The sequence below is a fragment of the Macaca nemestrina genome, chromosome 8, assembly GCF_043159975.1.
Source record: "Macaca nemestrina isolate mMacNem1 chromosome 8, mMacNem.hap1, whole genome shotgun sequence".
Classification (NCBI taxonomy): Eukaryota; Metazoa; Chordata; class Mammalia; order Primates; family Cercopithecidae; genus Macaca; species Macaca nemestrina.
Genome location: NC_092132.1, coordinates 96,718,040 through 96,743,681, shown reverse-complemented (window position 1 = coordinate 96,743,681; position 25,642 = coordinate 96,718,040). Strand labels below are relative to the sequence as shown.

The window sequence follows — 25,642 nt, the reverse complement described above, 5'->3', positions numbered from 1 at the left end:
CAAAGCCACCGGAGCAGGAGACTCCACACACCACTCCCTCCCTCTCGTCCCCTCCCAATGCACACCATCATCTTGCAGCCAGACAATGAGCATAGGACAGCTATTCAGAAAAGCGTGTGGCTTGGGAGGCTCAGGACATGTCCTGACGGCACCTGCAGGTTTTCTTTTCCTGGGGCCGCGGGCACTGGCGGTGCTGCACCTGCCGCGGGCCAGCGCCCTGCCTGTCAGCCGCATACCTGGGCGCTGGTGCAGGCCCTGGCCTGCTCCACATCCTGCCCTGCTGCGATTCTGTCTCCCCACTGCACCACCTCTCAGTAGACTCTGTGGAGCAAGGCTGTCCCTCCCAGACCTGCCATTTGATTTTCTAGCATTCTGTGGCCATGAAAGAAGAGAAAAACACCAATCCCTTAACTCTCTGCTTACCTGTTTCCTTTTATAAAAAAATTCATGGCATGAAAACTTTTTTCTCCACTGAGTTAATCTTTTTGTTTTTCCACCTCCCCCTCGCCCCCCTCCGTGGTTTTGTTTTCCTCGTCCTTTTTTCCTTTCTCCTCCTCTTCCTCCTCCTTTCGTTTTCAAGACAGCAAACAGCAACTCTTCTTCTAGACTGAGTGCTCCCTGCAGGTAGGGGCAGGACCGCTTCTGCGCAGCACTGTCCTTGTCTGGGATGGGGTCTGCCGGCGCTGACTGCAGGGGCTGCACACATCACGCACACATCCCACGGCATAACCGCCAGGGTCCCTGGAAATACGGAGGGTGCACCCACTTCCTGGTTAGCGACTAACTTGAATTCCTGGGGCTGCTATGCTCTTTTCTGTGTTTACATGAATCAAAGTACAGTACCAAGTAATGAGAGATATGAAGAGGGAAGCAGCTTGCCTTGCACTTAGTCAGATTCACACTATCCCAATTAAGAACACAGAAAGTGGACCACGGCATGAATTTGGCTTGTTGGAGCTCTCGTAACTTGGATGTAAGTTCATGTTTATCTAATGGGATTTTAGACTTTTATGTCTTCATACAAATCATATCTCATTAATTTCCCTTTGATATTTTAGCACGTTAGAGCCAGCATAACAAACACATTAAATCTTGCATGTGGTTAATCAGAATCCTAGACGTGAGCAGTGTGATGCCAATTGCTTTAGAATTAGTGAACTCTTGATGGGATGAGAGAGAAACTCTACTGCATGTGGTAAACGGGATACACTACGGTTTGTATGTCTGTATGTTCTGAGTGTGTTGTGAGGGAGATGTGTATGTGTCTGTGTGTGTGTGTGTGGAGGGGGGAGGTAGTTGCACTAATGCTGACTCCAAGAGGGTGTAGCATTCAGGAGCATTCTCGTGATGTTTACACCAGCACTTTACCCAACTTTCATGAAATTCGGTTTTCTAAATTCAATTATTAAAGGTATTTTAGAAATATCCTACAAGTTCCTTATACTAGTAAGAGACTTAAGCAATGCCATGCGGGTTCCCCATTTCCAGACTTTTGATGCCCATACTTAATCATTACACATGAGCACCTATGAAGAACCTAAGCACGCTCCAAGATAGGGCACACATGTCACTGTCCTGACACACCTACCATAATCGATGCATTCAGATCATACTTACAGTTTGTTCAAAGGGGGAAACAGCTTCCCTCTTTGTAACATGATGTAACAGACATTATCTCATTCAATCCTGCCTTACAGAAACCCTGTGAGGTAGAGGCAGAGAGAGCAGGTGTTATTCCCATTTTACATAAATGTAATTTGTGGAGTAATTCATAACCTATAAATAGGGTGACAATACATCGTGCTTTGCCTGGGACAATCCCAGATTACATTGTGCTTATGTAACTATGAGCATCTCCTTTCATGACAGCATCCCATTTGGGATGATAAATGCCATGGTTCCTACCAATCTATAATCACTTTTCACTTGTATCAGACTTTCAAAGTTCATGTGACCTGTGCCATGCCAGGTGGTATCTTGTGACAGTAAGAGGCAGTCAGGGCTAGAACACGGGTAAGGGCCTGGGTTGCAGGTCGGATCTGGTGCAAATCCCAGCTCTACCATGTCCCAGCTGTCTATCCTTGGGCTAGGGACTGGCACCTGAAAAGCACCACATTATAATTTATTATGTTTGCCACTTCATCTCATGATCCCTTATCATTGGCATCTTCTTCTTCTCTAGGTAGAAGCCTTTCCCTGACATCATCCAAGATGGCTCAAAGAAGCATTCCTTGTCCCTCTCTAGTTGAGGAGTCCGGCTTCCACCATTCTCCTCACAAACAGGCGATGGTCTCCGCCTCTCCTCCCTCTTAGCATAGTCTGTTGACACTCCTCTCACTCTGCCTCCCTTGGTGCCAACAGAGTTTTCCAGCCTAGTGACCACTCCATGTTCTCCACTACATCTGAACTCTTGGTAACGCCAGGTCCCAGCCTAATGTCCAGATTCTTACTAGCACCAAATATGAAAGGCATTACATCCAAGCCAGAAACTCCCACTAAAGAAAGCAAATCCCAAGGTATGTTCAGGTGAGAAGAGTGGATAGGAGAGGAATCGATCATCTCAGAATACATGTACACCACATAGCAACTCTGCCTGCAGCCACGAGGGTCCGTTGGGAGATTCTGGAGCTGGAGACACTCACTCACTCCACGGGAGTAAGTGGAGGATATGTGGCGAGAAAGGATTTGCTTTAGACAAAAGTCTTCAGCATTAGAACCAGATAAGGTTCTTGGCTTTTGCCCTTTTCCAGGTGAGACACATCGGAGGTTCCTGATTTTCTTAAATCCAGTTTGTAGGTTGAAAATAGTAAGTAATGTTTACTTCTTAGGATAATTGGGAGAAATTAGTGAGATAATGCATGTAAAATGCTTAGCCCGATATTTGGAACAAAAGTGCTCATTGGATTTTCGTATCATGTATTATTAAGATTATGGGGATCTTAAAAATTTCATTTATTCCATTTTCTGACTTTATCATGTTTCTGAAGGATTCATGAAGGAAGACATGACTAAATGGTTTTAATTAACCTCCCAGACTTCCCAGTGCTTTTGGGCTAATTATTTCTGCTGGGAGGTAGTGACTCTAAATGCCACTCACAGAAGATTCCTAAATCTTTCCACTTACTTCCACACTGTTCTCTGTCTTCGGGCTGTGTGGCTCCGAGTGGTGGTGTCCTCCCTCAGGGAACAGGCTGCTCAGGTACCCTTCATCCACATGAGGCCTTGGAAATGCAGATGGGAGGTGGACAGGTGCAGCTCAGGCTAGGAGAAGGCAGCCTGGGTTTCAGCCAGTGCATCCAAATGTCCTCCATGCTGACAAGATCTCACCCCAGGGACCTCTGTGGGCCTAGCTGGGACCACATAATAGGGGCAGTGTGGAGCAAAACGGAAAAGAAGGAAGTAAAAAGAAATGAGAGAATGTGTGTTTTAGGCGGAGAATATTTTCTTGATGGGTTAGGTAGGAAGCCTGAGGTCCACAGAAAGCCACAAATGACCAAGTGGTGGAGCTGGGTTAGTGAGCTGCTGCCCGGGCAGTGATGCCGATAAAGGTACTTCAAATTCTGACATGTGCCCAGCCTCACTGAGGATGCCTTCATTAGATTTCCTGCCTTTTTAACTTTCCCATGAAACTGAGCAAGTTTGGCCGGATACGGTGGCTTACACCTGTAATCCCAGCACCTTGGGAGACCAAGGAGGGCAGATCACGAGGTCAGGAGTTTGAGACCTGCCTGACCAACATGGTGAAATCCTGCCTCTACTAAAAATACAAAAAATTAACCGGACATGGTGGTGCGTGTCTGTAATCTCAACTACTCAGGAGGCTAAGGCAGGAGCATCTCTTGAACCCGGGAAGCAGAGGTTGCAGTGAGCCGAGATCATGCCACTGCACTCCAGCCTGGGCGACAGAGTGAGACTCCTCTGTCTAAAAAAAGAAAGAAAGAAAGAAAGAAAGAAAGAAAGAAAGAAAGAAAGAAAGAGAAACTGAGCAAGTTTACTTGAGATATATCTGTGAGAAGTGTGCTTTGATTTACTTGCTACGTGTTTGGGAGGGCTTCTCCCTCAATGGCAACTTAGACTGGAAAACACTGCAAGACACCATCTGCCTCAATCTCTGACAGACAGGGCAGTCACTTCATCAGAAAATGCAGATCTATTACTTCTGCCTCTTTTGGAAATATAACCATAGCATCCTCACAACTTGCTAAATTGTAATTTGTATATATGTGGGTTAAATTTCTATTTTATTATGTATCTTTTGTAGTCTATGTCTAATGCAGTTCACAATCCTCCCTTGGTCGCACTTGGTGAGATTGGTGAGAACTAACCACTAGCTGTGAACGACTGGGTGAGCGTCAGAGGTGACTCTGGGAGGAAACGGCCCCCTGAGATAAGACACAGGGTCAGGAAAAGCATAGGAGCTACAGAGCAGCTCAAAGGAACTTTCTCCCGATGGTTGTCTTCATAGTTTCAAAGTAATTGATTTGAATCCCCTTTAACAACCTTCTTTAATACAAATGATACAACTTTGTGACGGGAGGCAGGAGAGGTGCTATTACCATGAATCCAAGCAGTGACAGGTGACGACACAAGTGGCACGTGGAATTATCACTTTACATGGTGAATGGGGTTAGGGCAGGGATAACTGACTTAGACTATATTAACCCTCATGGTGTTGCACAAAGTAGGAACTTAGTGAGTGTTTTGGATGATTTTATGGTGCAAGCAATTGCAGGCCTGGTTTCTTACAAGTGCAGTCTTGTACACAGAGATATTTGCAGGTTAAGAATGCAGGACTACCAGTTTTCAGTGGTGGTTTTAAAATCCTGCAGTTAAAAAAAAAGCACTTAATTGTTTCCCAAATAGAATCTCTCCATGCTGCTTGCGAGGTGATGTCTACCTCTCCTAAAGGAGCCTAGCCCGGCTTTCTGGTACTCCACACGGCTTGCTGGGAGGAGAAGGGAAAGCCAATGAGAGGAGCCAGTTAGAGGAAGACTATTACTAATCCCCCAAATTATAACTGCTCATCCACATTCTTAACCCAGCCCCCTGCAAACCCAGGCAAAGACCAAGGTCAGCCAGTTTGGCTGTACTTAGAGGGGAGAAAAGTCAGGCCAAAGCCTAGCAGTGTGGAGGTGAGGGCATAGAATGGGCAAGAGGGGAGAGACAACTCTTCCTTTAAGCTACCTCAAGGGTACTCAGATACCCTTACTATGTGGTGAGTGAATTTTCAGCGTTACAATCATTTCTGAGTTGGTACAGTGGTGAAATTAAGAGAATCCATCAATCTAGATATAGCAGCACAAGGAAGTGATTTGGCAGTTTATGATGAACAGCAGAGGAGACGTGTTCTAGATATATTGAGAGGCTCTTGGACAGAGCTTATGAATTCTTAGAGTCAAGTGCCATGATCATCTTAGGCCGGATTAAAATTATTTAGGATTTTTCTTGTTGTTAACATCTTTTAGGTTTAAATAATGTCAAGTAATAAAAGAGGCTTATTCATAGGGAGGTCAGTATACACTCAACATACAGTAAAAAGTTTAGGTACAGATGTCTAAGATTAGTACTTTAAATGATAAATTAAAATCATGCTCATGATGGTCCGTGATACTGGTAAGGAAATTAAAAGAATGTATATTGCAGGGAAAGGGAGTCTCATACATTGGGGATGACAGTTCAGTTGGAAGCCTTTCCTGACGAGTGATCTGGCAACATGTGCTAGAAATCTCAGAATTATGCAGAGACTCTAATCCAATAATTCTACTTTTACAAACTTACTCTAAGAAAGTAAGCACTGCATTATGTGAAAAGGTTTATCTATAGGAGGTGTTCAGTATTAGAATTATTTGTAACAGCAAAAATGTGGAAACATCTGACATGTCAATGGCAGGAAAGTGGTTTAATAAAGTCAGTCATGATGGAATACCAGGCAGCCATTACAAATCAAGCTACAGACAAATAATGACCTCAAAAAGGTTGACAAAATAGTAGTACAACAAGACAAAAGCGCATTTTCAATATGATCATCTGAAAAATATAGTATTCTCTTTGCAAAAATGTAGGTGTACTTACAAATGCATTATAAAAGTTTGGAAGGATTTACACCAGAATATTAACCAATATTTTCATGTTATTTTAAATAACTTCCTAAATATCTGAAATATTCTTCAGGGAACCTAAATTACTTTGTAATCAGAAAAATTAGTTAAAATATTAAAAGCATGCAAGTAATATCAACAAGATGATACACTAGGAGATCCCAGCTCTTGTCTCTCCAACAAATGCAAGAATTTAACAACTACTTGCCAACAAAAATAGCTCTGGGAATACTCCAGAGTACAATGAAGAAGCTGTAGGAACCCATTAAAGCAACCCCAAACCAAGGACAGCTGTATATAAAAGTGTTGGAAGCATTTTATCTGCATCACCCCACCTTCTACCCTGGCACAGCTTGGCAACAAAGGAGATCTTATTAGCTGTGACCTCTCTCTGTGGGGAAAAAGGAGAACAGAAGTCTAGCAGCCTTCACCTCTGAGGACCTCAGCAGTTTTTGTCACCATCATGGACACCCACAGTTTTTATGACTGATGGTGCCCACAGTCTTCACTGATGTTGATCCCAGCTGATTAAGCTGCCCAGAGTCCAAGTTGTATCCACCTGGAGCTAGAGCTGTCACACCCCAGCTGGTGCCTTCATACTCACCAATAGGTGAAGGTCCTTCCCTACCAAAGCCAGCCCATAAAAGTCTGGAAGAGGTGACTGCTCCTTTGTGTGTAGATATAAATGCAAAGCTACAAGAAACATATAAAACCAATGAAACATGACAGATTTTCCAGTAACCAACCTCAAGGAAATGGAAATCCTTGAATTTCCTGACAAAGAATTCACAATGATTGGTTTAAAGAAGCTTAGTAAGCTGTGAGAGAATACGGTCAGACAACTCAACATAATCAGGAAAACAACATATGAACAAAACTAGAAGTTCAACAAGGAGACAAAAGTCATTAAAAAACCCAGAATTTCTAGAGCTGATAAGTACAGTGAATGAAACAGAAAATGCAACAGACAGCCTTAAGAATAGATTCAATCAAGCAGGAGGAGGAATCTGTGAATTTGAAGACAGGTCATTTGAGATTATCCAGTCAGGCGAGAAAAAGGAGAAAAAACAATAAAAAAGAATGATGAAATCCTACAGGATTTATAGTCCATAATCAAGTGAACAAATATAAGCATTGTGAAAGTATCAGAAGGAGAAGAGAAAGAGTCAAGAAGTTTACTTAAATAATTAATGACTGAAAACTTCCCAAATCTTGTGAGAGAAATGAACATCCAGATTAAAGAAACGCAAAGGACCAGCCTGACCAATCAACATGGAGAAACCCTATCTCTACCAAAAATACAAAATTAGCTAGGTGTGGTGGCACGTGCCTGTAATCCCAGCTACTTGGGAGGCTGAGGCAGGAGAATCTCTTGAATCCGGGAGGCAGAGGTTGCAGTGAGTCGAGATTACACCATTGCACTCCAGGGTGGGCAACAAGAGTAAAATTATGTCTAAAAAAACCCCAAAAAACAAAAAAAGAAACACAAAGGGCCTAAAATAGGGTCAACCTAAAGAAGGGTACAATGAGATACGTTATAATCAAATTGTCAGAAGTCAAGAACAAAGAGCATTTTGAAAGCAGCAAGAGAAAAGTGACATCACATATAAGGCAATGTGAATAAGACTATCAGTGGATTTCTCAGCAAAAACCCTATAGACCAGGAAAGAGTGAGATAACAAATTCAAAGTACTGAAAGAAAATTAAAAACCCTGCCAATCAAGAATACTATACCTGCAAAATTATACTTTAAAAAGGGAGAGATAAAGTCTTTCCCCAATAAACAAAAACTGAGGAAGTTTGTTACCACTAAACCTCACTTACAAGAATGGTAAAGAGAGTTCTTCAATTTGAAATAAAAACATGGTAAGCAGCAACATGAAAACACATGAAAGCATAAATCTACTTGGTAAAGATAAATATGTAGACAAACACAGAAATAATGCAACACTGTAGTATGTAAATTACTGTTAACCCTAACATAAAAGTTAAAAGATAAACATTTAGTAAGAGACACACAATGTACAAAGAAGCAAACTGACTACAAGAACACAAAATGTGTGGGAGGATTAAAAGTATACTTTTTGTGTATGATCAAAGTTAAATTGTTATCAACTTAAAATAAACAAGATATTTTATGCAAGCCTTGAAATAACTACCAAAACTCCTATAATATATACACAAAAAACCCCAAACCAATCATTACAAAACATCATCAAATCAAAGAGAAAACAACTGCCAAACAGAAAACAATAAACAAAATGACAATAATAAGTACATATTTATTAATGGTTGCTTTAAATGATTATAGATTAAACTGCCCAACCAAAAGGCATAGAGTGGTTGAACAGATTTTAAAAAGATCCAGAAATATGCTGTCCACAAGAGACTTGCTTTAAATGTAAAGGTACATATAAGAAGAAAGTTAAAGGATGGAAAAAAATATTCCATGCAAATGGTAACCAAAAGGAAGCAGAGGTGATTATGCTTATATCACATAAAAGAGATATTAAGTAAAAAATTATCTTAAGACAAAGGACTGAGAAATGGTCAATTCAACAGGCACATATAATAGTTTTAAATATATATGCAACCAATATCAGAGCACCTAAAGTATATAAAGCAAATATTGACAGATCTGAAGGAATACATTTATAGCAATACAGTAATAGTAAGGTACTTTAATATCCCACTTACAATAATGGATAAAACATCCAGACAGAAAATCAGTAAACAGATGACTTGCACACACTATGGACTAAAAAGACCTAAGAGACATGTACAGAACTTTCTATCCAACAACAAAAGAATACAATCTTCTCAAGCACACATGTAAGGTTAGATCACATGTTAGGCCACAAAACAAATCTTAACAAATTTAAGAAGACAGAAATCATTACAAGTATCTTTTCCAAGAGTAACAGAATGAAACTAGAAATCAATAAAGTAAGAACATGGGCAAATTCACAAATATATAGAAACTAAACACATTTTTGAACAGCTATTTGTTCAAAGAGGAAATCAAAGGGAATTTAAAAATTATCTTAGGACAAACAAAAACAAAAGCACAACACAACAAAACTTATACAATGCAGCAAAAGTAGTATTGAGCAAAGTTTACGATGATAAATGTCTACATTAAAAAAGAACAGAGATCTCAGGTGAACAAACCTAACTACACACCTCAAAAAACCAGAAGAAAAGAACAAACTAAGCCCAAAGTTAGCAGAAGGAAAGAAATAATAAAGGTAAAAGCAGAAATAAAGCAAATAGGGAACAGAAAAAAATTAACAAAACTAAGACTTGGTTTTTGGAAAAGATAAACAAAATTAACAAACTCCTGGGCAGACTAAGAAAAAAAAAGGAGTCAAAATCATAAATGAAGGAAGAACCATTACAATGGATGCTTCAGAAATAAAAATGATCATAAAAGACAATGAAAAATTACTATGCCCAAATTGGATAACAAAATAAATGGATAAATTCCTAGAAATATGCAACCTACCAAACTGAATTAGAAAGAAACAGAAAGTCTGAACAGGCCAATAACAAATATGGAGATTGTATCAGTAATCAGAAAGTTCCTAACAAAGAAAGGTCCAGACCAGGTGGCTTTCTAGGTGTATTCTACCCAACATTCTAAGAAGAATGAATACCAATTATTTTAATTTTTTAACTCCTCTAAAAATTAGAAAAAAAGGGCACACTTTCAAAAACTCCTTTCTCGAAGCCAGCATCACCTTGATTCCAAATCAGACAATAATAGCACAAGAAAAGAAAACTACAGGCCAATATCCCTGATGAACATTGGAACAAAAATCCTCAATAGAACACTAGCGAACTGAATTCACCAGTGCATTAAAAAGATCATAACGCCATGACCAGGTGGAATTCATCCCTGGGATGCAAGGATGCTTCAGCATATGCAAATCAATTAATGTGATACAACACAATAACTAAAAGGAAAGCAACCTCACAATCATCTCAACAGAGGCAGAAATAAAGCATTTAACAAAGTTCAACAACCATTCATGATGAAATCTCTCAACAAAATGAGTACACTAGGAACTTACCTCAACACAAGAAAGGCCATGTATGAAAAGCCAACAGCTAACATCATTATTAAAATAAAAAAACTTTCTGTCAAATATCTGGTAGAAATGGTGCTCATTCTTGCCATTTCTATTTAACATAGTACTGGAAGTTCTAGCCAAAGCAATTAGACAAGTAAAAGAAGTTAAAGCATTGTTGTGGGAAGTCAGGGACCCCAAATGGGGGGACTGGCTGGACTCACTGCAGAGGAACATAAATTGTGAAGATTTCATGGACATTTGTCAGTTCCCAAATAATACTTTTATAATTTCTTATGCCTGTCTTTACTTTAATCTCTTAATCTTGTTATCTTTGTAAGTTGAGGATGTACGTCACCTCAGGACCACTGTGATAACTGTGTTAACTGTACAAATTGATTGTAAACCATGTGTGTTTGAACAATATGAAATCAGTGCACCTTGAAAAATAACAGAATAACAGCGATTTTTAGGGAACAAGGGAAGACAACCATAAGGTCTGACTGCCTGCGGGGTCGGGCAAAAAGAGCTGTATTTTTCTGCTTGAAGAGCACCTATAAATGGACGTGCAAGTAGGGAAGATATCACTAAATTCTTTTCCTAGCAAGGAATATTAATATTAATACCCTGGGGAAGGAATGCATTCCTGGGGGGAGGTCTATAAATGGCCACTCTGGGAATGTCTGTCTTGTGCAGTTGAGATAAGGACTGAGATATGCCCTGGTCTCCTGCAGTACCCTCAGGCTTACTAGGGTGGGGAAAAATTCCACCCTGGTCATTTTGTGGTTAGACCAGTTCTCTGCTCTCCAACCCTGTTTTCTGTTGTTTAAGACGTTTATCAAGACAATACATGTACCGCTGAACATAGACCCTTATCAGTGGTTCTGGTTTTTCCCTTTGTCCTGTTCCCTCAGAAGCATGTGATCTTTGTTAGACCCTTATTAGTAGTTCTGTTTTTTGCCCTTTGAAGCATGTGATCTTTGTACCTACTCCCTGTTCTTACACCCCCTCCCCTTTTGAAACCCTTAATAAAAACTTGCTGGTCTGAGACTCAGGCAGGCATCACGGTCCTACCAATATGTGATGTACCCCTGGTGGCCCAGCTGTAAAATTCCTCTCTTAGTACTGTCTCTTTTTATTTCTCAGCCAGCTGACACTTATGGAAAATAGAAAGAACCTACGTTGAAATATTGGGAGCGGGTTCCCCCAATAAAGCATCCAAGTTAGAAAGGAAGGAGTAAAATTACCTCCATTTTGAAACAGCATCATCATATATGCAGAAAACCCTACAAACACAACAATGACAACAACAACAACAGCAACAACAACACACTGTTAGTACTAATAAGTGAATTTCATAAAGCTGCAGGACATGAAATCAACTTACTAATCAGTCATGTTTCTATCCACAAATGAGCTTATCTGAAAAAAATTAATAAAATTCTCATTCCTAATAGCAGCAAAAAAATAAAAAATAGTAATAAACTTAACCAAAGAGGTGAAAGTCTTATACACTGAAAATTATAAAGGCAATGATGAAGGAAATTAAAGAAAATACAGACTAATAAAAGGGCATCTCATATTCATGAACTGGAAGAATTTATGTTATTAAAATGTTCATACTACCCAAAGTGATGTACAGACTCAATACAATCCTTACCAAACTCCTAATGGCATTCTTCACAGAAATAGAAAAAACAATCCTAAAATTCATATGGAACCAGAAAAGACCCTAAATAGCCAAAGCACTCCTGAGCAAGAAGAACAAAGCTGAAGATGTCATACTTCCTGATTTCAAAATACAATGCTTTACTAATCAAAACAGCATGGTACTGGTATAAAAACAAACATATAGACCAATGGAACATAAGACAGGCCTAAAATAAATCCAAGCGTCTACAGTCAACTGATCTCCCACAAAGGTGCCAAGAATACACAACAGGGAAAGGAGAGTCTCTTCACAAAATGGTGTTGGGACAATTGGATTTGCATGTCAAAAGAATGAAACTGGACCCCATCTCATAACATATACAAAAATCAACTCAAAGTGGATTAAAGACTTAAATGTTGACTTGCAACTGTAAACCTATTGGAAGACAACACAGAAGAAAAGCTTCATGACATTAGTCTGGGCAATGATTTTTGGATATGATGACAAAAACACAGGCAGCAAAAATAAGTGGGATTGAATTAAACTTTAAAACAAATCTGCACAGAAAAGGAAATAATCAACAGTGAAAAGGTAACCACTGGAAAAAAATTTGCAAATCATATATTTGCTAAGTGGTTAATGTCTAAAATATGTAAGGAACACCTACAACTCAATAGCAATAATAAAAACCAAACAAACATAAAACCCCACAAAACCTGATTTAGAAATGGGCAAAGAACCTGACTACATATTTTTCAAAGATAATAGCAATGATCAACAGGTCTATGAAAAAGTGACCAACAGGTCTATGAAAAATGCAGATCAAAACCAGAATCAGATATCCCCTCTTACAGAGGCTGTTATCACTAAGATAAACAATAACAAGGGCTGACAAGGATGTGGAGAAAAGAGAATCCTTGCTGGTGGGAATGCAAATTGGTACAGCTAGTATAGAAAACAGTATAGAGACTCTTCACAAAATTAAAAGTGGGACTATCATTCGATCCAGAAATACCACTTCTAGGTATATAACCAAAGAAAATAAAATCAGCCTCATAAAGAGAAATCTGTGTCCTTATGTTTATTTCAGTGTAGTCACAGTAGCCATGATATGGAAACTACCCTAATGACTGTTAATGAATAAATGAATATATGAAATACATATATGTATATATGTGTGCATATACACATGACACAGTTTTCAGTGTATCCCTAGAGTCCTTCTAGACAATCACTGCCCCGTGCATTGCAGTTGGTTGCCAAAGCCCCACCTCGCACCCAGTGTCCCTCCACCCTAACTCCACAATTCGCCCCATGCCACTGCCTAAGCGCATCATAGTGTCCCTGTCTCCCCATTACACACACACACACACACACACACAAAATGAAATATCATTCTGCCTTTAAAAAGAAGGAAATTATGTCATTTCCCACAACATGGATGAACCTGGAGGACATTATGCTAATTGAAATAAGCCAGACACAGAAAAAAACAAATACTGCATGATCTCACTTATATGAGGGACCTAAAAGGGCAAAACTCATAGCAGGAGAGAGTAGAATGGTGGTTTCCAAGGGCTGGGGATAGTATGGTGGGGAGAAATGGGGGGATGTTAGTCAAATGCTACAAAGTTTCAGTTATGAAAGATGAGTAAGTTCTGGAGATGTAATACACAGCAATGTGACTATAGTTAACAGTGTTATATACTTGAAATTTGCTGTAAGGGTGGCTCACACACACAAAAAGAAAATGGTAACTATGTGAGTGGTGTATGTGTTAATTAACTTGATTGTGGTGATTACTTCACAATGCATACAAATACAAAAACATCAAGTTGTATACCTTAAATATATACAGTTTTAAATTACCAATTATCCCTCAATAAAGATAAAAAAGCATTGTGTGTTGCATTGCTTATATTTACTGCAAATAGAAAAATTGTGTCAAAGTCCATCTGTGTAAGAATCTAAAATATAAAAAAAACTTGCACAGTAAAGTATGTTTTCTTTTATTTCCTGGATCTGTTTATTCCATTTATTAGTAACAGTGCATTTTTTCACACAATATTCTCTTTTACTTTAACTTAATGCATATGTAGTAAGAAAGATTTCCTATCCCACCTAGCCTTTCAGTATTTAGATGAGGATAGAACAGATACGGTGTGACACCCCTCTCCACTGCTTACTGTGTGTACCAAGAAGGCAAAAAGCAGCTCACACAAGCCTAACCTGGCCCTCTCTTTCTCAGGCTTCTCAGGATGCCCACAGCACGTGCGGGGGAGCCAGATGCAGGGAGAAGCCAGGTCTGTCCTCAGGAGGTCACAGCCAGCAGGGTACAGTTAGGATGTGCCCTCATAAAGGGGAACACAAGGGGAACTCCAGGCAGTGGGGGGATGGGGACACTATGGTGCACTCAGGCAGTGGCAAGGGGGCAATACGTGGAGTCAGGATGGAGGAATACTGGGTGCCAGGACAGAGGGGGGCTTTGGCAACCAACTGCAATGCACGGGGCAGGGACTGTCTGGAAGGACTGCAGGGATAACTGAAAGCTGTGCCAATGCATTAGCCATGAAACCTAAGAAACTCAGTACATGTTCTCCCTCTGCTCACCAAGAGTTTGCATTTATCTTGTGGTACTTCTTGGTTTTCTAATCTACAGTAATTATGGACTGCCCTTTGTATGCAGAGGACTAACTGCTATGGCAGACAAAGATGTGTGTGGATAAAACCCTTGCCTTCGGGCACTTACAATCAGTAAGGTTATTTAGCCAAAGCCTCAAACAATAATGCAAATCGTATTATATTTCAATATAATATGATTTCTTTGTGTCTTTCATCTCTCTGGATCTCCCTCAATGCCTACCAGAAAGGCATTTCAATGCTCAATAAGAGAATGCTCTTATTCTTTTGATGCTATCTTCATTATTTATTGTTTCAAAGGAAATCCAGTCGTTTCAATGATTTTTCAGTGTACACCCAGCTGCTTTCTGACACAGAATATTTGTATTAACAATTCATAATTACATAATCTTTCCATTCATTTAATGAATCCAAAGGTTTTATGCCAGTTATGTGCTTCGACAGATAGTCTATGTGATAAAATATCTCTAGAAAAGTTAACTGTCTTGCCAAACCCATCATCTAATAAGGGACTTCTTGTCTTCCATCTATTTTAATTGCACTTTACACTGATGTCAAATGATATATGTAAGTGAACCTCATCTTCACCCTGAAACACACAATTCAACATCATTTTTCTGAACTAAATACAAAAAATAAGCAATACATATGTGCCTCCTTTTTTACTCACTTGAGACAATATAGACATTTAGGTATTCACATATCATTGAATTCATTTGGATCTTTGAATACTTGAGCTTCAAATTCCATCTGGCTCTGTAAAAAAAGGTACTCAATTTAGTATGGATTTCCAAAAAAGGTAGAACACCACAAAATATTCTGTATGTCTCCTCAGTGTGTGTAGAGACAGGATAACTGAGGGTGAGTGGACATCGAGAACTTCTGGTTCATGCATTTCACTCACAGATCTCATGACTACACTCAAAAAACAGTGCTTGGTTCTGTGGCCACAAAGATGAGCAAGACCAATTGACTGAGCTCGCCAAAAGTCTCCAGCCCGGTGGCAGAGACTGTCCAGAAACTGGAAAGAGTCAGTCAGGGCTGCATGGGCTGTGGTAGGGAAAGGCACATGGTGGACTATGGGAGTCCAGGAGGACCAATCAAGGCACAGCCAGGCCTTGGTTGGTAACAAGGCACTCTCTGGAGCAGGAAGGCTGTACTGAGAGCCGAGGGGAGGGGGATGTGGTTCAGTAAGGCAAGAAGCCAAGAGCATTCACGGGATTTATTCACAAGGTGGGAGGGTGACCTTGCAAAAGCAGATTCAGGGGTAGATGGGAAGAAGTGATAGTAGTTAGGTATTAAATGTGGATAATTATTTCAAGAAGCTAGGCTTTGAGAAGGAAAACCATTATACAAGAAATATTCTAAGTGTGAAATTAAGGTAAGTTCTCTCCTTTTCTTTCCTTCTTTCTCTCGTTCTTTCATTTTGCTTTTCAGATGGGACAGTTTTGAATCTTTTAAAATTCGAATGGGAAGGTTTCACTAGAGAGGGAAGAGATTGAAGATGTGGTATAAAGATAAAGGTAAATGATGAAATAGTTCCTGAGGAGATGGAGAGATCCAGAGCTCCCCATCAGGCACTTCTGAGACCCACCCACACACCTCACCCCTCCATCCACCTCATCTCTTCATCCATCCACCTATCCATCTACTCACCCATCTACCTCACCCATCCACCCATCTCACCCATCCATCCATCCACCCATTCATCTACCCACCCACTCCATCCATCCATCCATCCATCCATCCATCCATCCATCCATCCATCCATCTATCCACCCACCGACTCATCATTTTATCTACCCATCCATCTATTCACCCACCTCACACATCCATCTGCTCACCTCACCCAACCATCCACCCATCCGTCTACCCACCCACCAACCTCACCCATCCATCCATCTCATCCATTCATCCATCCATCCATCCACCCACTCACCTACCCACTTCAGCCATTGACCAACTTCATTATCCATTCATCCATCACTCATCCATGCATCCACCTATGTATCTATCCATCCACCTACCTCACCCATCCATCCACCTCACCCATCCATCAACCCATCCACCGACCTCATCCATCCATCCATCCATCCATCCATCCATCCATCCATCCACTCATCCATCTACCCACCCACCCCATCCATCCATCCATCAATCCATCTGTCCCCCATCCATCCATCCATCCATCCATCCATCCATCCATCCATCCATCCGTCCATCCGCCCACCCATCTATCCACTCATCTACCTACCCACACATTCACCTCACCCGTCCATCTGTCCTTCCACCCATCCACTCATCCTTTCATCTACCCATCCATCTACCCACCCACCTACCTCACCCATCCATCTACTCACCTCACCCATCCATCCATCCATCCATCTACCCACTTACCCACCCACTTCACCCATCGACCCACTTCATCATCCATCCACCCATCCATCCATCTATTGCCCATCCATGCATCCACCCATCTATCCATGCATCTATCTATCTATCTATCTATCTATCTATCTATCTATTCACCCACCCATCCATTCACCCACTCATCCATCCAACCATCCATCTACCCACCCACACACCTCACCTATCCACCCACCTCATCCATCCAATCATCCATCTATTCATCCCTCCATCCATCCATGCATCCACCCACCCATTTGCACCATCCATCCATCCATTCATCCATCCATCCATCCATCCATCCATCCATCCATCCATCCATCCAATCCACACACTCATCCATCCATCTACCCACTCACCTCAACCATCCATTCATCCATTCACCCATCCATCTACTCACCCATGTACCCACATCATCCATCCATCCATCCATCCATCCATCCATCCATCCATCTATCCATCCATCCATCTCTCATTACTAGACACACACCATGTGCTACACACAGGGTGTGGGGAAACAGTGAAACAAAGATTAAGTTCCTGGCCTCAGTGAGCTGACATCTACTTGGTAAGACAGATATACTTAGGTGATAAAAAGTGCTGCTAAGAAAAAGAAAGAAAGCAGGGCTAGGGGATGAAGAGGGAGGATTGTTAAGATGGTCAAGACAGGGCTCTGTAAGGAAGTGGCATTGGAGCAGAGACTGGATGAAGTGAGAGAATGAGGCCCAGGAGAGTCTGGGGAAAGGGCTTCTGGACAGAGGCAGCAGCAAGCGCATAGGCATGGAGGAGGCACATGAGCCAGCTGCTATGGCTCCAGCAGCAAGAGAGAAGGGAGATGATAGGAGATGTGGGTGGAGAGAGGGAAATGGCCCACTGGGTCCACTTCAGAACCCTCTGGGGGGTTTTGAGCAAGGGAGGGGCCTGACAACATTTGCATTTTAAACATACTGGATACCGTAGAGAAAAGTCAGTAGGGGATGACAGTGGAAGCCAGAAAGCTAACAATCTAGGCTAGGTAACATATGACAGTGGCTTAACTTAGAGTGGCGGTGAACAGATGTGAGGAGAAGAGGCTATATTCAAGGACATATTTTGGAGGTGTAGCTAATAGTGTTAAAAGAGATAAATTAAAGATGGCCCCTAGGTTTTGACTGAACAACTGGGCATATGTGCTTGCCACTTAATGAGACAGGGAAGACTGAGGGAGGGGTGAGTTTTGGGGAAAAGTCAAAAATTTGTTGCGGAGATCTAAGTGGACATGTTAAGTAGGCAGCAAGAGATACATGCTAGGGCTGGGAAGAGTGATACTGTTTCTATATCACATCACACCACCTGACTCAATCTTTCAGGGATGCCTTGTCACCTTCAAGACTAAACCTGAGCTCCAAGCTCCACAAACTGTGCTTCTGCAGCCTCATCGCCAGCCTCAGAGCACACCAAAACCTCATCCAGTGCAGATGCATCTGCATCTCCTGTTCCATCTCTTGCTCCATCTCTCTTTCTGTCTCTCTTTTGTGCATACATGATCCATTGCTCAGATTATTTTTTCCCATCTGACCTGGCTATTTTGTCCTTTGAAAACCAGTTATTCTGATAAGTTCCCTGCCCTGCCAGCCATTTACCAGTCCTCCCATACATCTGTTTAGATGACCTTCTCAAGTTCCACAACACTCTACACATATCTCTATGACTCTGGCACCAGGGTACCCAGGGTATTCCACTAATAAGTGGGTAAACTTGGACAAGGTGCCTAAACTCTCCAAGCCTTGGTTTCCTCATCTGGAAAATGAGGCTAATATGACCACCTACTTCACATGGTTGTTATGGGGATTAAATGAGGCAATGTGAGGCTTAGTGTTTACAACGTTGCCTGGCATAGATGAAGCACATACATGTAATTAAGTATCATTATAATAATGCATATCATACTCTTGTGTAATTATTTTCACCGGAAAATATGAGCCCTTGAGTAAAATCACTGAGCCTTTCATCTGTGCTCCTGGAAACATTAAACCTCATTAATTGTTTCTGACATGAATGAGTTAATGAATGAAACATAGCACCAGGCCACAACAGTACCATGAAATGAATCAGCAGGTTATTCAGTGCGCTTTCTGTATTTAAAAGACATTCTTTCTGGGTGGACAGGATTTGTCTGATCCGCTACCCATTAAATCAAGAAGTCCTGGGTTGTTCTACATTGTACTTTGGTTATCATTCAGGGAAAGTTATATCAGTACCTTTGGATCAGGAAGACATGGCCCAAAGGCCTCCAGTAGAAGAGTCTCTTCTCTCACAGCCAGTTCATAGTCTGCAAAAGACAGTTTCCCATCATGGTCATGATCCTAGGGGAATGAGAAACATGTTAGGCAACAACTAAAATGATTACTGCAAATACATGCTCTTTTCATAGTCAAGAGTTAATTTTTAAAAATGTGTTAGGCTGGGGACGGTGGCTCAGGCCTGTAATCATAGCACTTTGGGAGGCTAAGGCGGGGTGATTCCTTGAGGCTAGAAGTTTGAGACCATCCTGGGCAACATAGTGAGACCTCATCTATATTAGAAAAAAAAATAGCTGGGCATGGTGGTGTGCGCCTGTAGTCTCAGATACTTGGGAGGCTGAGGCAGGAGAATTGCTTGAGCCCGAGAGTTTGATGATGCAGTGAACTGTGATCATGCCACTGCACTCCAGTCTGGGCGACAGAGCGAGACCCTGTCTTAAAAAAAAAAAAAAAAAAGAAAGTGCTAGAAAAATAAGAGGTTGGGCAGTGAAATTGAAAAGAACTATTAATATTATAATGAGGAGCATAATTTATGTGTTTTATTTAAGCAAGCAGGGAACTGAAAATTATTATAATTTAAATTCTTATTTCTAGCCCATATCTGGCCCACAAATTTTAATGAAAAACTTGACATTATACATATTTACCATTTTCTTAAGTGTAATTTCAACCAAATCTTTAATTCCTTCATCAGGGTCTTCCTCAGATGGCTGTTTGAGAAGGCTGTTCTTCAACATGTGAAACATTTCCTCCTTTGAAATGAATCCATCACCATTCAAATCAAATACTTCAAAACAATCTTTTAAAAAAAATAACAAATTATGAATTTGATGCTATCAGTAAGGTAATATTTTCTCTGATAAAGTTTTCAGGGTCAAGTTCTATCTTCATGCTGTACCAACCCCACAGGTCTTCGTGCAGCCTGATTCCATTGTAAGTGTCAATGTATACTAGGATATATATTCAATAATCTTTAGAAAATATTTCCTGACTCTCAGGCCGGGCGCGGTGGCTCAAGCCTGTAATCCCAGCACTTTGGGAGGCCGAGACGGGCGGATCACGAGGTCAGGAGATCGAGAGACGATCCCGGCTAACACGGTGAAACCCCGACTCTACTAAAAAATACAAAAAAATAGCCGGGCGAGGTGGCGGGCGCCTGTAGTCCCAGCTACTCGGGAGGCTGAGGCAGGAGAATGGCGTAAACCCGGGAGGCGGAGCTTGCAGTGAGCTGAGATCCGGCCACTGCACTCCAGCCTGGGTGACAGAGCAAGACTCCGTCTCAAAAAAAAAAAAAAAAAAAAAGAAAAGAAAATATTTCCTGACTCTCAATTATGAAAAAGCATACCAAGGAACAGTAACTTGAATATCTTCACCTTGAAAATCTTGGAAAACTGATTGAAATATGGCTCATAAGCAGAGTTCATCAGAATCAACTGAGAGTTAATTAAGAATAAGAACACTGGAATCAATATTCTCTAGTTTTATGGTTACAATTCAAGTAAAATCTGTCAAATGCTTAATACATAAATGTATATGTACATAATTAGCATGTGTAGTAATGCCTATGGAGTCTTCATTGGCATAAATTACTTCTCAGAATCACTTGAATTTTTTTTTTATTAACTTTCTTTCATATTTTATTGACTTGAATTCATTCCATAAAATAGGCCGGTGGGATTCAAACCAACTAGCCAGCCAACCAACAAACTCACTTTACTGTCTGGGTTGAAGGACACTGATTTAAGTGCTTTAGATATGTTATTCATAAAGTACAAACCAATAGGACAATCTGCAATCTTACATTTCATTTTTTCTTCCAAAGATCCTCGAAGAAACAGTGATAATCCATGAATCCACTCCAATACATTTACACAGCCATCATTATCTTTATCAAAACCTCGGAATACTAAAGGGAAAGAGGTTAAATGGAACACCTGTCCTGCATGATAATTCTCAGTAAAGAATCTACATTGGCATCACTCACTTTTAAAATTAAGAGAACACTTCAGTTTGTACAGTCCAATATTCTCTTCTCATTTGATGAAAGAGGAAACTAAGACATCATAATATCATGAAACTGTTTTATTAAACATTCAATTTTTAAAATGTTTTTGTGGGAACAAATACAATTCTCAATGTCTAAGTATATTGATCATTAATTAATAATAAGTATGTTGCTATAAAATAAGTTGATCATATTAATTAGATATGTTAAATATACTAATATAAATAAAATACTTTATATTTTTGTTACTCAAGTCATTACTTGATGCATAGAATTATATCTTGTCATGGAAATATTTTCTGTGATGGAAAGAATTTAAATGTCCTTTTAAAACTACTCTATTATGTTTATTAAGTAGAAATCGAAATGTTTTAGGTTTTCTGATATAAGGTAAGAGAAAGGTAGTTAGTCAACATGACTTTGTCTTCTTCTTAAATACACAAAATAAAGCTGATATTACCTCCTTTTCTGTGATCTTTTCAAAATTAAATTTGTATATTCCAATGACACTGGGAATGCAAAACACTAAGCTTCCTACCAAGAGGATATCCAAGCACCAAACCTTTTTTTTTTTTTTTTCCCAGTTATGGCTGGATTTGGCTAATTTGAATCTTGCGTGTCTCTTACCTCTGTCCATAATCATGTCATCTGTCATTCCAAATGTCACATGCAGGATGTTTCGAAATGCATTACGATCCAGTCCAATAACCAGACCTTGCCTCTCTACTGCTCCCACCAAGCTATAAAAAAGCTTTATAAGACAGTTCACTTCAAATTTATTAACTGAAAGAATAAAATAGATATAACAAAAGTGAATCTTTAATCTTTAAGTTCTAACTTAAATTTTGCAATAAGTTTACTGACAAACAACATCAAAGACATCAAATAGGTAATTGTCAATAGAAGACTCTCCTGTTTTGAGATTAATGACCCTTAACTTAATAGAAATTAAAGAAGTAGCATACCCTCCAAACAGGAATTCTCATGTTTAGGGAAAAAATATGAAAATGTTAGCCAAGTTACTGGAATAATGATAGTGGTGTCAGATTCTAAACTCTACAAGGCTGGTAGAAATATGACTCAAAATAAGAATGGTAAGATTAAAAAATGGTAACTTTTTCTCAATATTTTTACTATGGCATTCATGAGATTTACAACTTCTTTTCCCTGGAAATAGATGTCAGGTTCATGAGAACTAGGTAACGATTTTCATTTCACTTTAGGCTTCATGAATTCATAAGCCAGATTTTGGAAACTAGAGTCACCAGTTTTCCAATAAAAAGCTTTAAAGCATATTTTAGCACCCAATATGGCTCTTCTTGAGGATTATGTAAAAATTGACATGCAAGTATTCAGTAATAGTTTGGAGGAAGGACATTTTTATTTAAAGGATATATACACACACAGATACTTGCTCATACACATTATTGTATAAAGGACCATGGTTATAAATACCGAGTTAATTATTTGTGTTCCAATCCCCATTTGAGAATGTAGGTGGAAGGGTTATTGCCTGGTCTTGATAATATAAGAGCCCAAATACCAAGTATGGGAGGAAGTTGGGGAAAATTTATTTAGAAACCAGACAAAACTATCATTGAGCATTTTAACAAACAAGGACAAAACCTGCATGTGTATAACAGAAGACAGCATCTAGGAATGGAAAAATCACACCTCATCCTAGAGGTCAGTACAGGCTTTTGTGAGATATCTGGTTTGGAGAACCACATTTAAAGAGAAACACTAAAAACTTTGGGAAAAAAGATTCAGCAAATAAACAGTAGGAAACAATATAATGGTTATGATTTTAAAAACAGCTGTTAGTCACTGGAAAGCAGTATGATGGCGCTTCATAAAAATTAAACACAATTATCTTATGATCCAGGAACTCTACTTCTAAATACATACTCAGAAGAACTGAAAGCAGGAACCTGCACAACAATGTTCATAGTGTCATTATTCACAACAGTCAAAAGACAGATGCAAGAGTCCATCAATGGAGGAATGGATAGACAAAATGTGGCGTATTCATACAACGAAGTATTATTCAGCCTTAAAAAGGAAGAAAATTCTGACACATAGATGAACATTTATGGACATTGCACTAAGTCAAATAAGCCAGGCACGAAAGGACACATATTGTATGATTCCTCATATATGAGGTACTTAGTCAGATTTATAGAGACAAAGTAAAATGGTAGTTGCCAGGGGCTAGGATGAGGAGGGAATGGTGAGTTAATATTTAATGGGTAGAGTTTCCACTGGGGATGATGAAAAAGTTCTGGAGGTGGATGTAAGCACTTAAAATGGTTAAAATAGTAAGTTTCATGTTACATGTAACCGCATATACACACACACAAACCTCTTAAAAAGCAAGAGCTATTAGTGGTTGGGGAAGAAAAACCTGCATGAAGAATGATGTACTCTGTTCATGTATATAAAATGGTAGTAGAGGGGATGTTGGTTAGCCATTTTTCCATCTCAGCTGAAATAAAAATTTTAAAAAGTTAGTTTAATTTATTACCCAAAGGATCAAAGGTTAGCCATAAGAAAACTTTTATTGCTAAACATTTCTTAAATTCTAGAATACAATATTAAATGAAACTGAAGAAAATTCAAGAACAGATTTTCATCTTCTTGGAATGCTCTAAATGTGTCCTGCAGAACATATCTGTAGAATGGTGCATGAACTAGATGCTCTCTTAAGATCTTTCACTCTTCTTTGATTCTACAAAATTTATCCATTGACTCTTGATAGTTTTATTGTCTTGCAACTAAAACAAAATTTAACTTTAGGGGAAAGTTCTTCTGTTAAAGAAAATTTAAAATTATTATAATACCCATGACTTATAACTATTTCTATAGACTGTAATAATCATCTAAGTTTGTAAGACTCATTAAAATTTTTTTAGTAAATAAAAAAATCAAGAGTAGACTTTTTCCTGCCATATTTTTAATTATCTTTAAAAATATACACTCACCTTTTGATTGTTTACAGAATGATTGTTTGCAATGCATTCAAACTTACTGAACAGAGACTAACTCAAATTCAAACTTATGGAAAGGGACAAAATCAGTATTGTGTATAGCAGCTATTGCATTGTTTTTGAATATTTATCAGAAATGTTTACTAGATGTTTACTAGAAGAATACCTATTCTTCTCCCAGAAATGAAAGTGTTTTAAGAAAAACAATAACAGAACAAAACTCTCATCAGAGTATAGTAGTCATAATAATACCTTAAATTACAGGATTTTTTTTCCTAGACATTTTAAGATGCTTACACATACCATAACATTCATTTACGTCACCATCCCACTAAGAGAGCATTTCTTACCAGGTATTAAATCAGACACTAATGATAATTAGAATGCACTAGATCTTATGATCTCTAAAACTACATCAACATGTTTATTCCTTCTTCTTTGAGCAATGCAGATATTTGGGGAATTGTTGCTTCTGTTTCTTCAAGTGACCAGTAGATTTGCAATGAACACACAACTTCTAAGTTTGCTCGACAGGCAATATCTTCCTCACTAAACCATACCCATGGTTTCCTTGCTCAAGTGCAATTATTTTTTTCAGTCTGAATATAAACTCAAAGTTTCCTATGAAATTCCAGTACCACCCTTTCAAATGCGAGATTAGAGCAGGTGCCTTCAAATAGGGCTCATCTTGTCACCTGCAAAGTCTCCTTTATCTTTCAACACTAGGGGCCACAGGAAAGTGGGAGTCTAAAGTTGGGAATCCATTCTTTTCCGCGTGTTTAGTTGTGCTGAACTCTGGTTTCCAAACAAATCTTGTTCTGAGGCACAGATGAGATGACACAACTAACATCTCCTAAAGATGTTGAGAAGTTGAGCACCGTTTTCTCCTATGGGTCTCTTGGTAAGCTTCCAGAACTTGTACCTGCGAGTGTATATGCGAGCTAGAAAGCAGGGTGAGTGCACGTTGGTGGTGGTACTTTTCTTGAGACCAGTGGGTTTTAGCATTTATTTTACACCTCACTGAGGCTAACATCACATGTTTCTATCAGGTAAAATAAGAGGCTTGGAGAAGCAAGTAAATGCATGTGTGGGAGTGTAGGTAGCACTAGAGGTGGAGGCCTGGGTTCCTAAGATCAAACCCAAGGAGCTGGCACCCCGGGGATTCACCCACTGACTTACGCCTAAGGGGCCGGAGTGGAGGGGCGGTAGGTAGCCCACACAGGCCCAGGAGGCCGGAAGCAGGCAGAACAGCGGACCCTGGCACCGGGTGGGACCCAGGTTCGGTCCAGGAGCCTCGACTTGTCCAGCACTAGATTCTTACTTACAATGCTTGCAATTTTTAGCTAAGGTGTCTGTCAGCTTCTGCAGCTTCTTGCGGTTCATGCCTGGCCCTCAGAGAATCGGGCCGCGGCGGGGGTCTCGGGGCGCACGGCTGCCGATACTCTCCCGGGACCCCCGCGAGCCCTGGTGCTGGGGCAACGCGGTGAGGTCTCAGTCACTGAT

At 39.9% G+C, this 25,642-nt stretch overlaps 1 protein-coding gene across 8 annotated transcripts; it reads right to left on the bottom strand.

The window, feature by feature from the left end:
- Nucleotides 1–426: 426 nt before the first annotated feature.
- CLXN (calaxin) lies at nucleotides 427–25,642 on the bottom strand. Of its 8 annotated transcripts, XR_011607048.1 has the most exons (10): nucleotides 25,465–25,617; nucleotides 23,557–23,637; nucleotides 21,780–21,903; nucleotides 20,949–21,053; nucleotides 19,795–19,946; nucleotides 19,106–19,210; nucleotides 15,130–15,215; nucleotides 3,125–3,346; nucleotides 1,618–1,702; nucleotides 427–741 (listed from the first exon to the last, which is right to left on the bottom strand). XR_011607048.1 is itself a non-coding variant. In XM_011765418.2 (7 exons), exons 1-6 carry the CDS (start codon nucleotides 25,520–25,522, stop codon nucleotides 15,156–15,158), a joined length of 636 nt encoding a protein of 211 aa, XP_011763720.1. In that variant the 5' UTR covers nucleotides 25,523–25,642; the 3' UTR covers nucleotides 13,804–15,048; nucleotides 15,130–15,155. The 8 variants fall into 8 exon arrangements, 1 of the variants encoding a protein (XP_011763720.1); XR_011607043.1 differs by lacking the exon at nucleotides 23,557–23,637 and having other exon boundaries at nucleotides 428–741; nucleotides 3,125–3,350; nucleotides 21,780–21,935; nucleotides 25,465–25,642; XR_011607042.1 differs by lacking the exon at nucleotides 23,557–23,637 and having other exon boundaries at nucleotides 428–741; nucleotides 21,780–21,935; nucleotides 25,465–25,642.

Excerpts from the sequence above, each read along its gene's own strand:
- CLXN (XM_011765418.2), bottom strand. The coding sequence starts at position 25,522 with ATGAACCGCAAGAAGCTGCAGAAGCTGACAGACACCTTAGCTAAAAAT. Across the intron at positions 21,936-25,464 it reads AGCTAAAAATTGCAAGCATT|TTAATAAATTTGAAGTGAAC; the intron begins GTAAGTAAGAAT and ends TTATTCTTTCAG. Across the intron at positions 19,947-20,948 it reads TTTGGAAGAAAAAATGAAAT|ATTGTTTTGAAGTATTTGAT; the intron begins GTAAGATTGCAG and ends TTTTTTTAAAAG.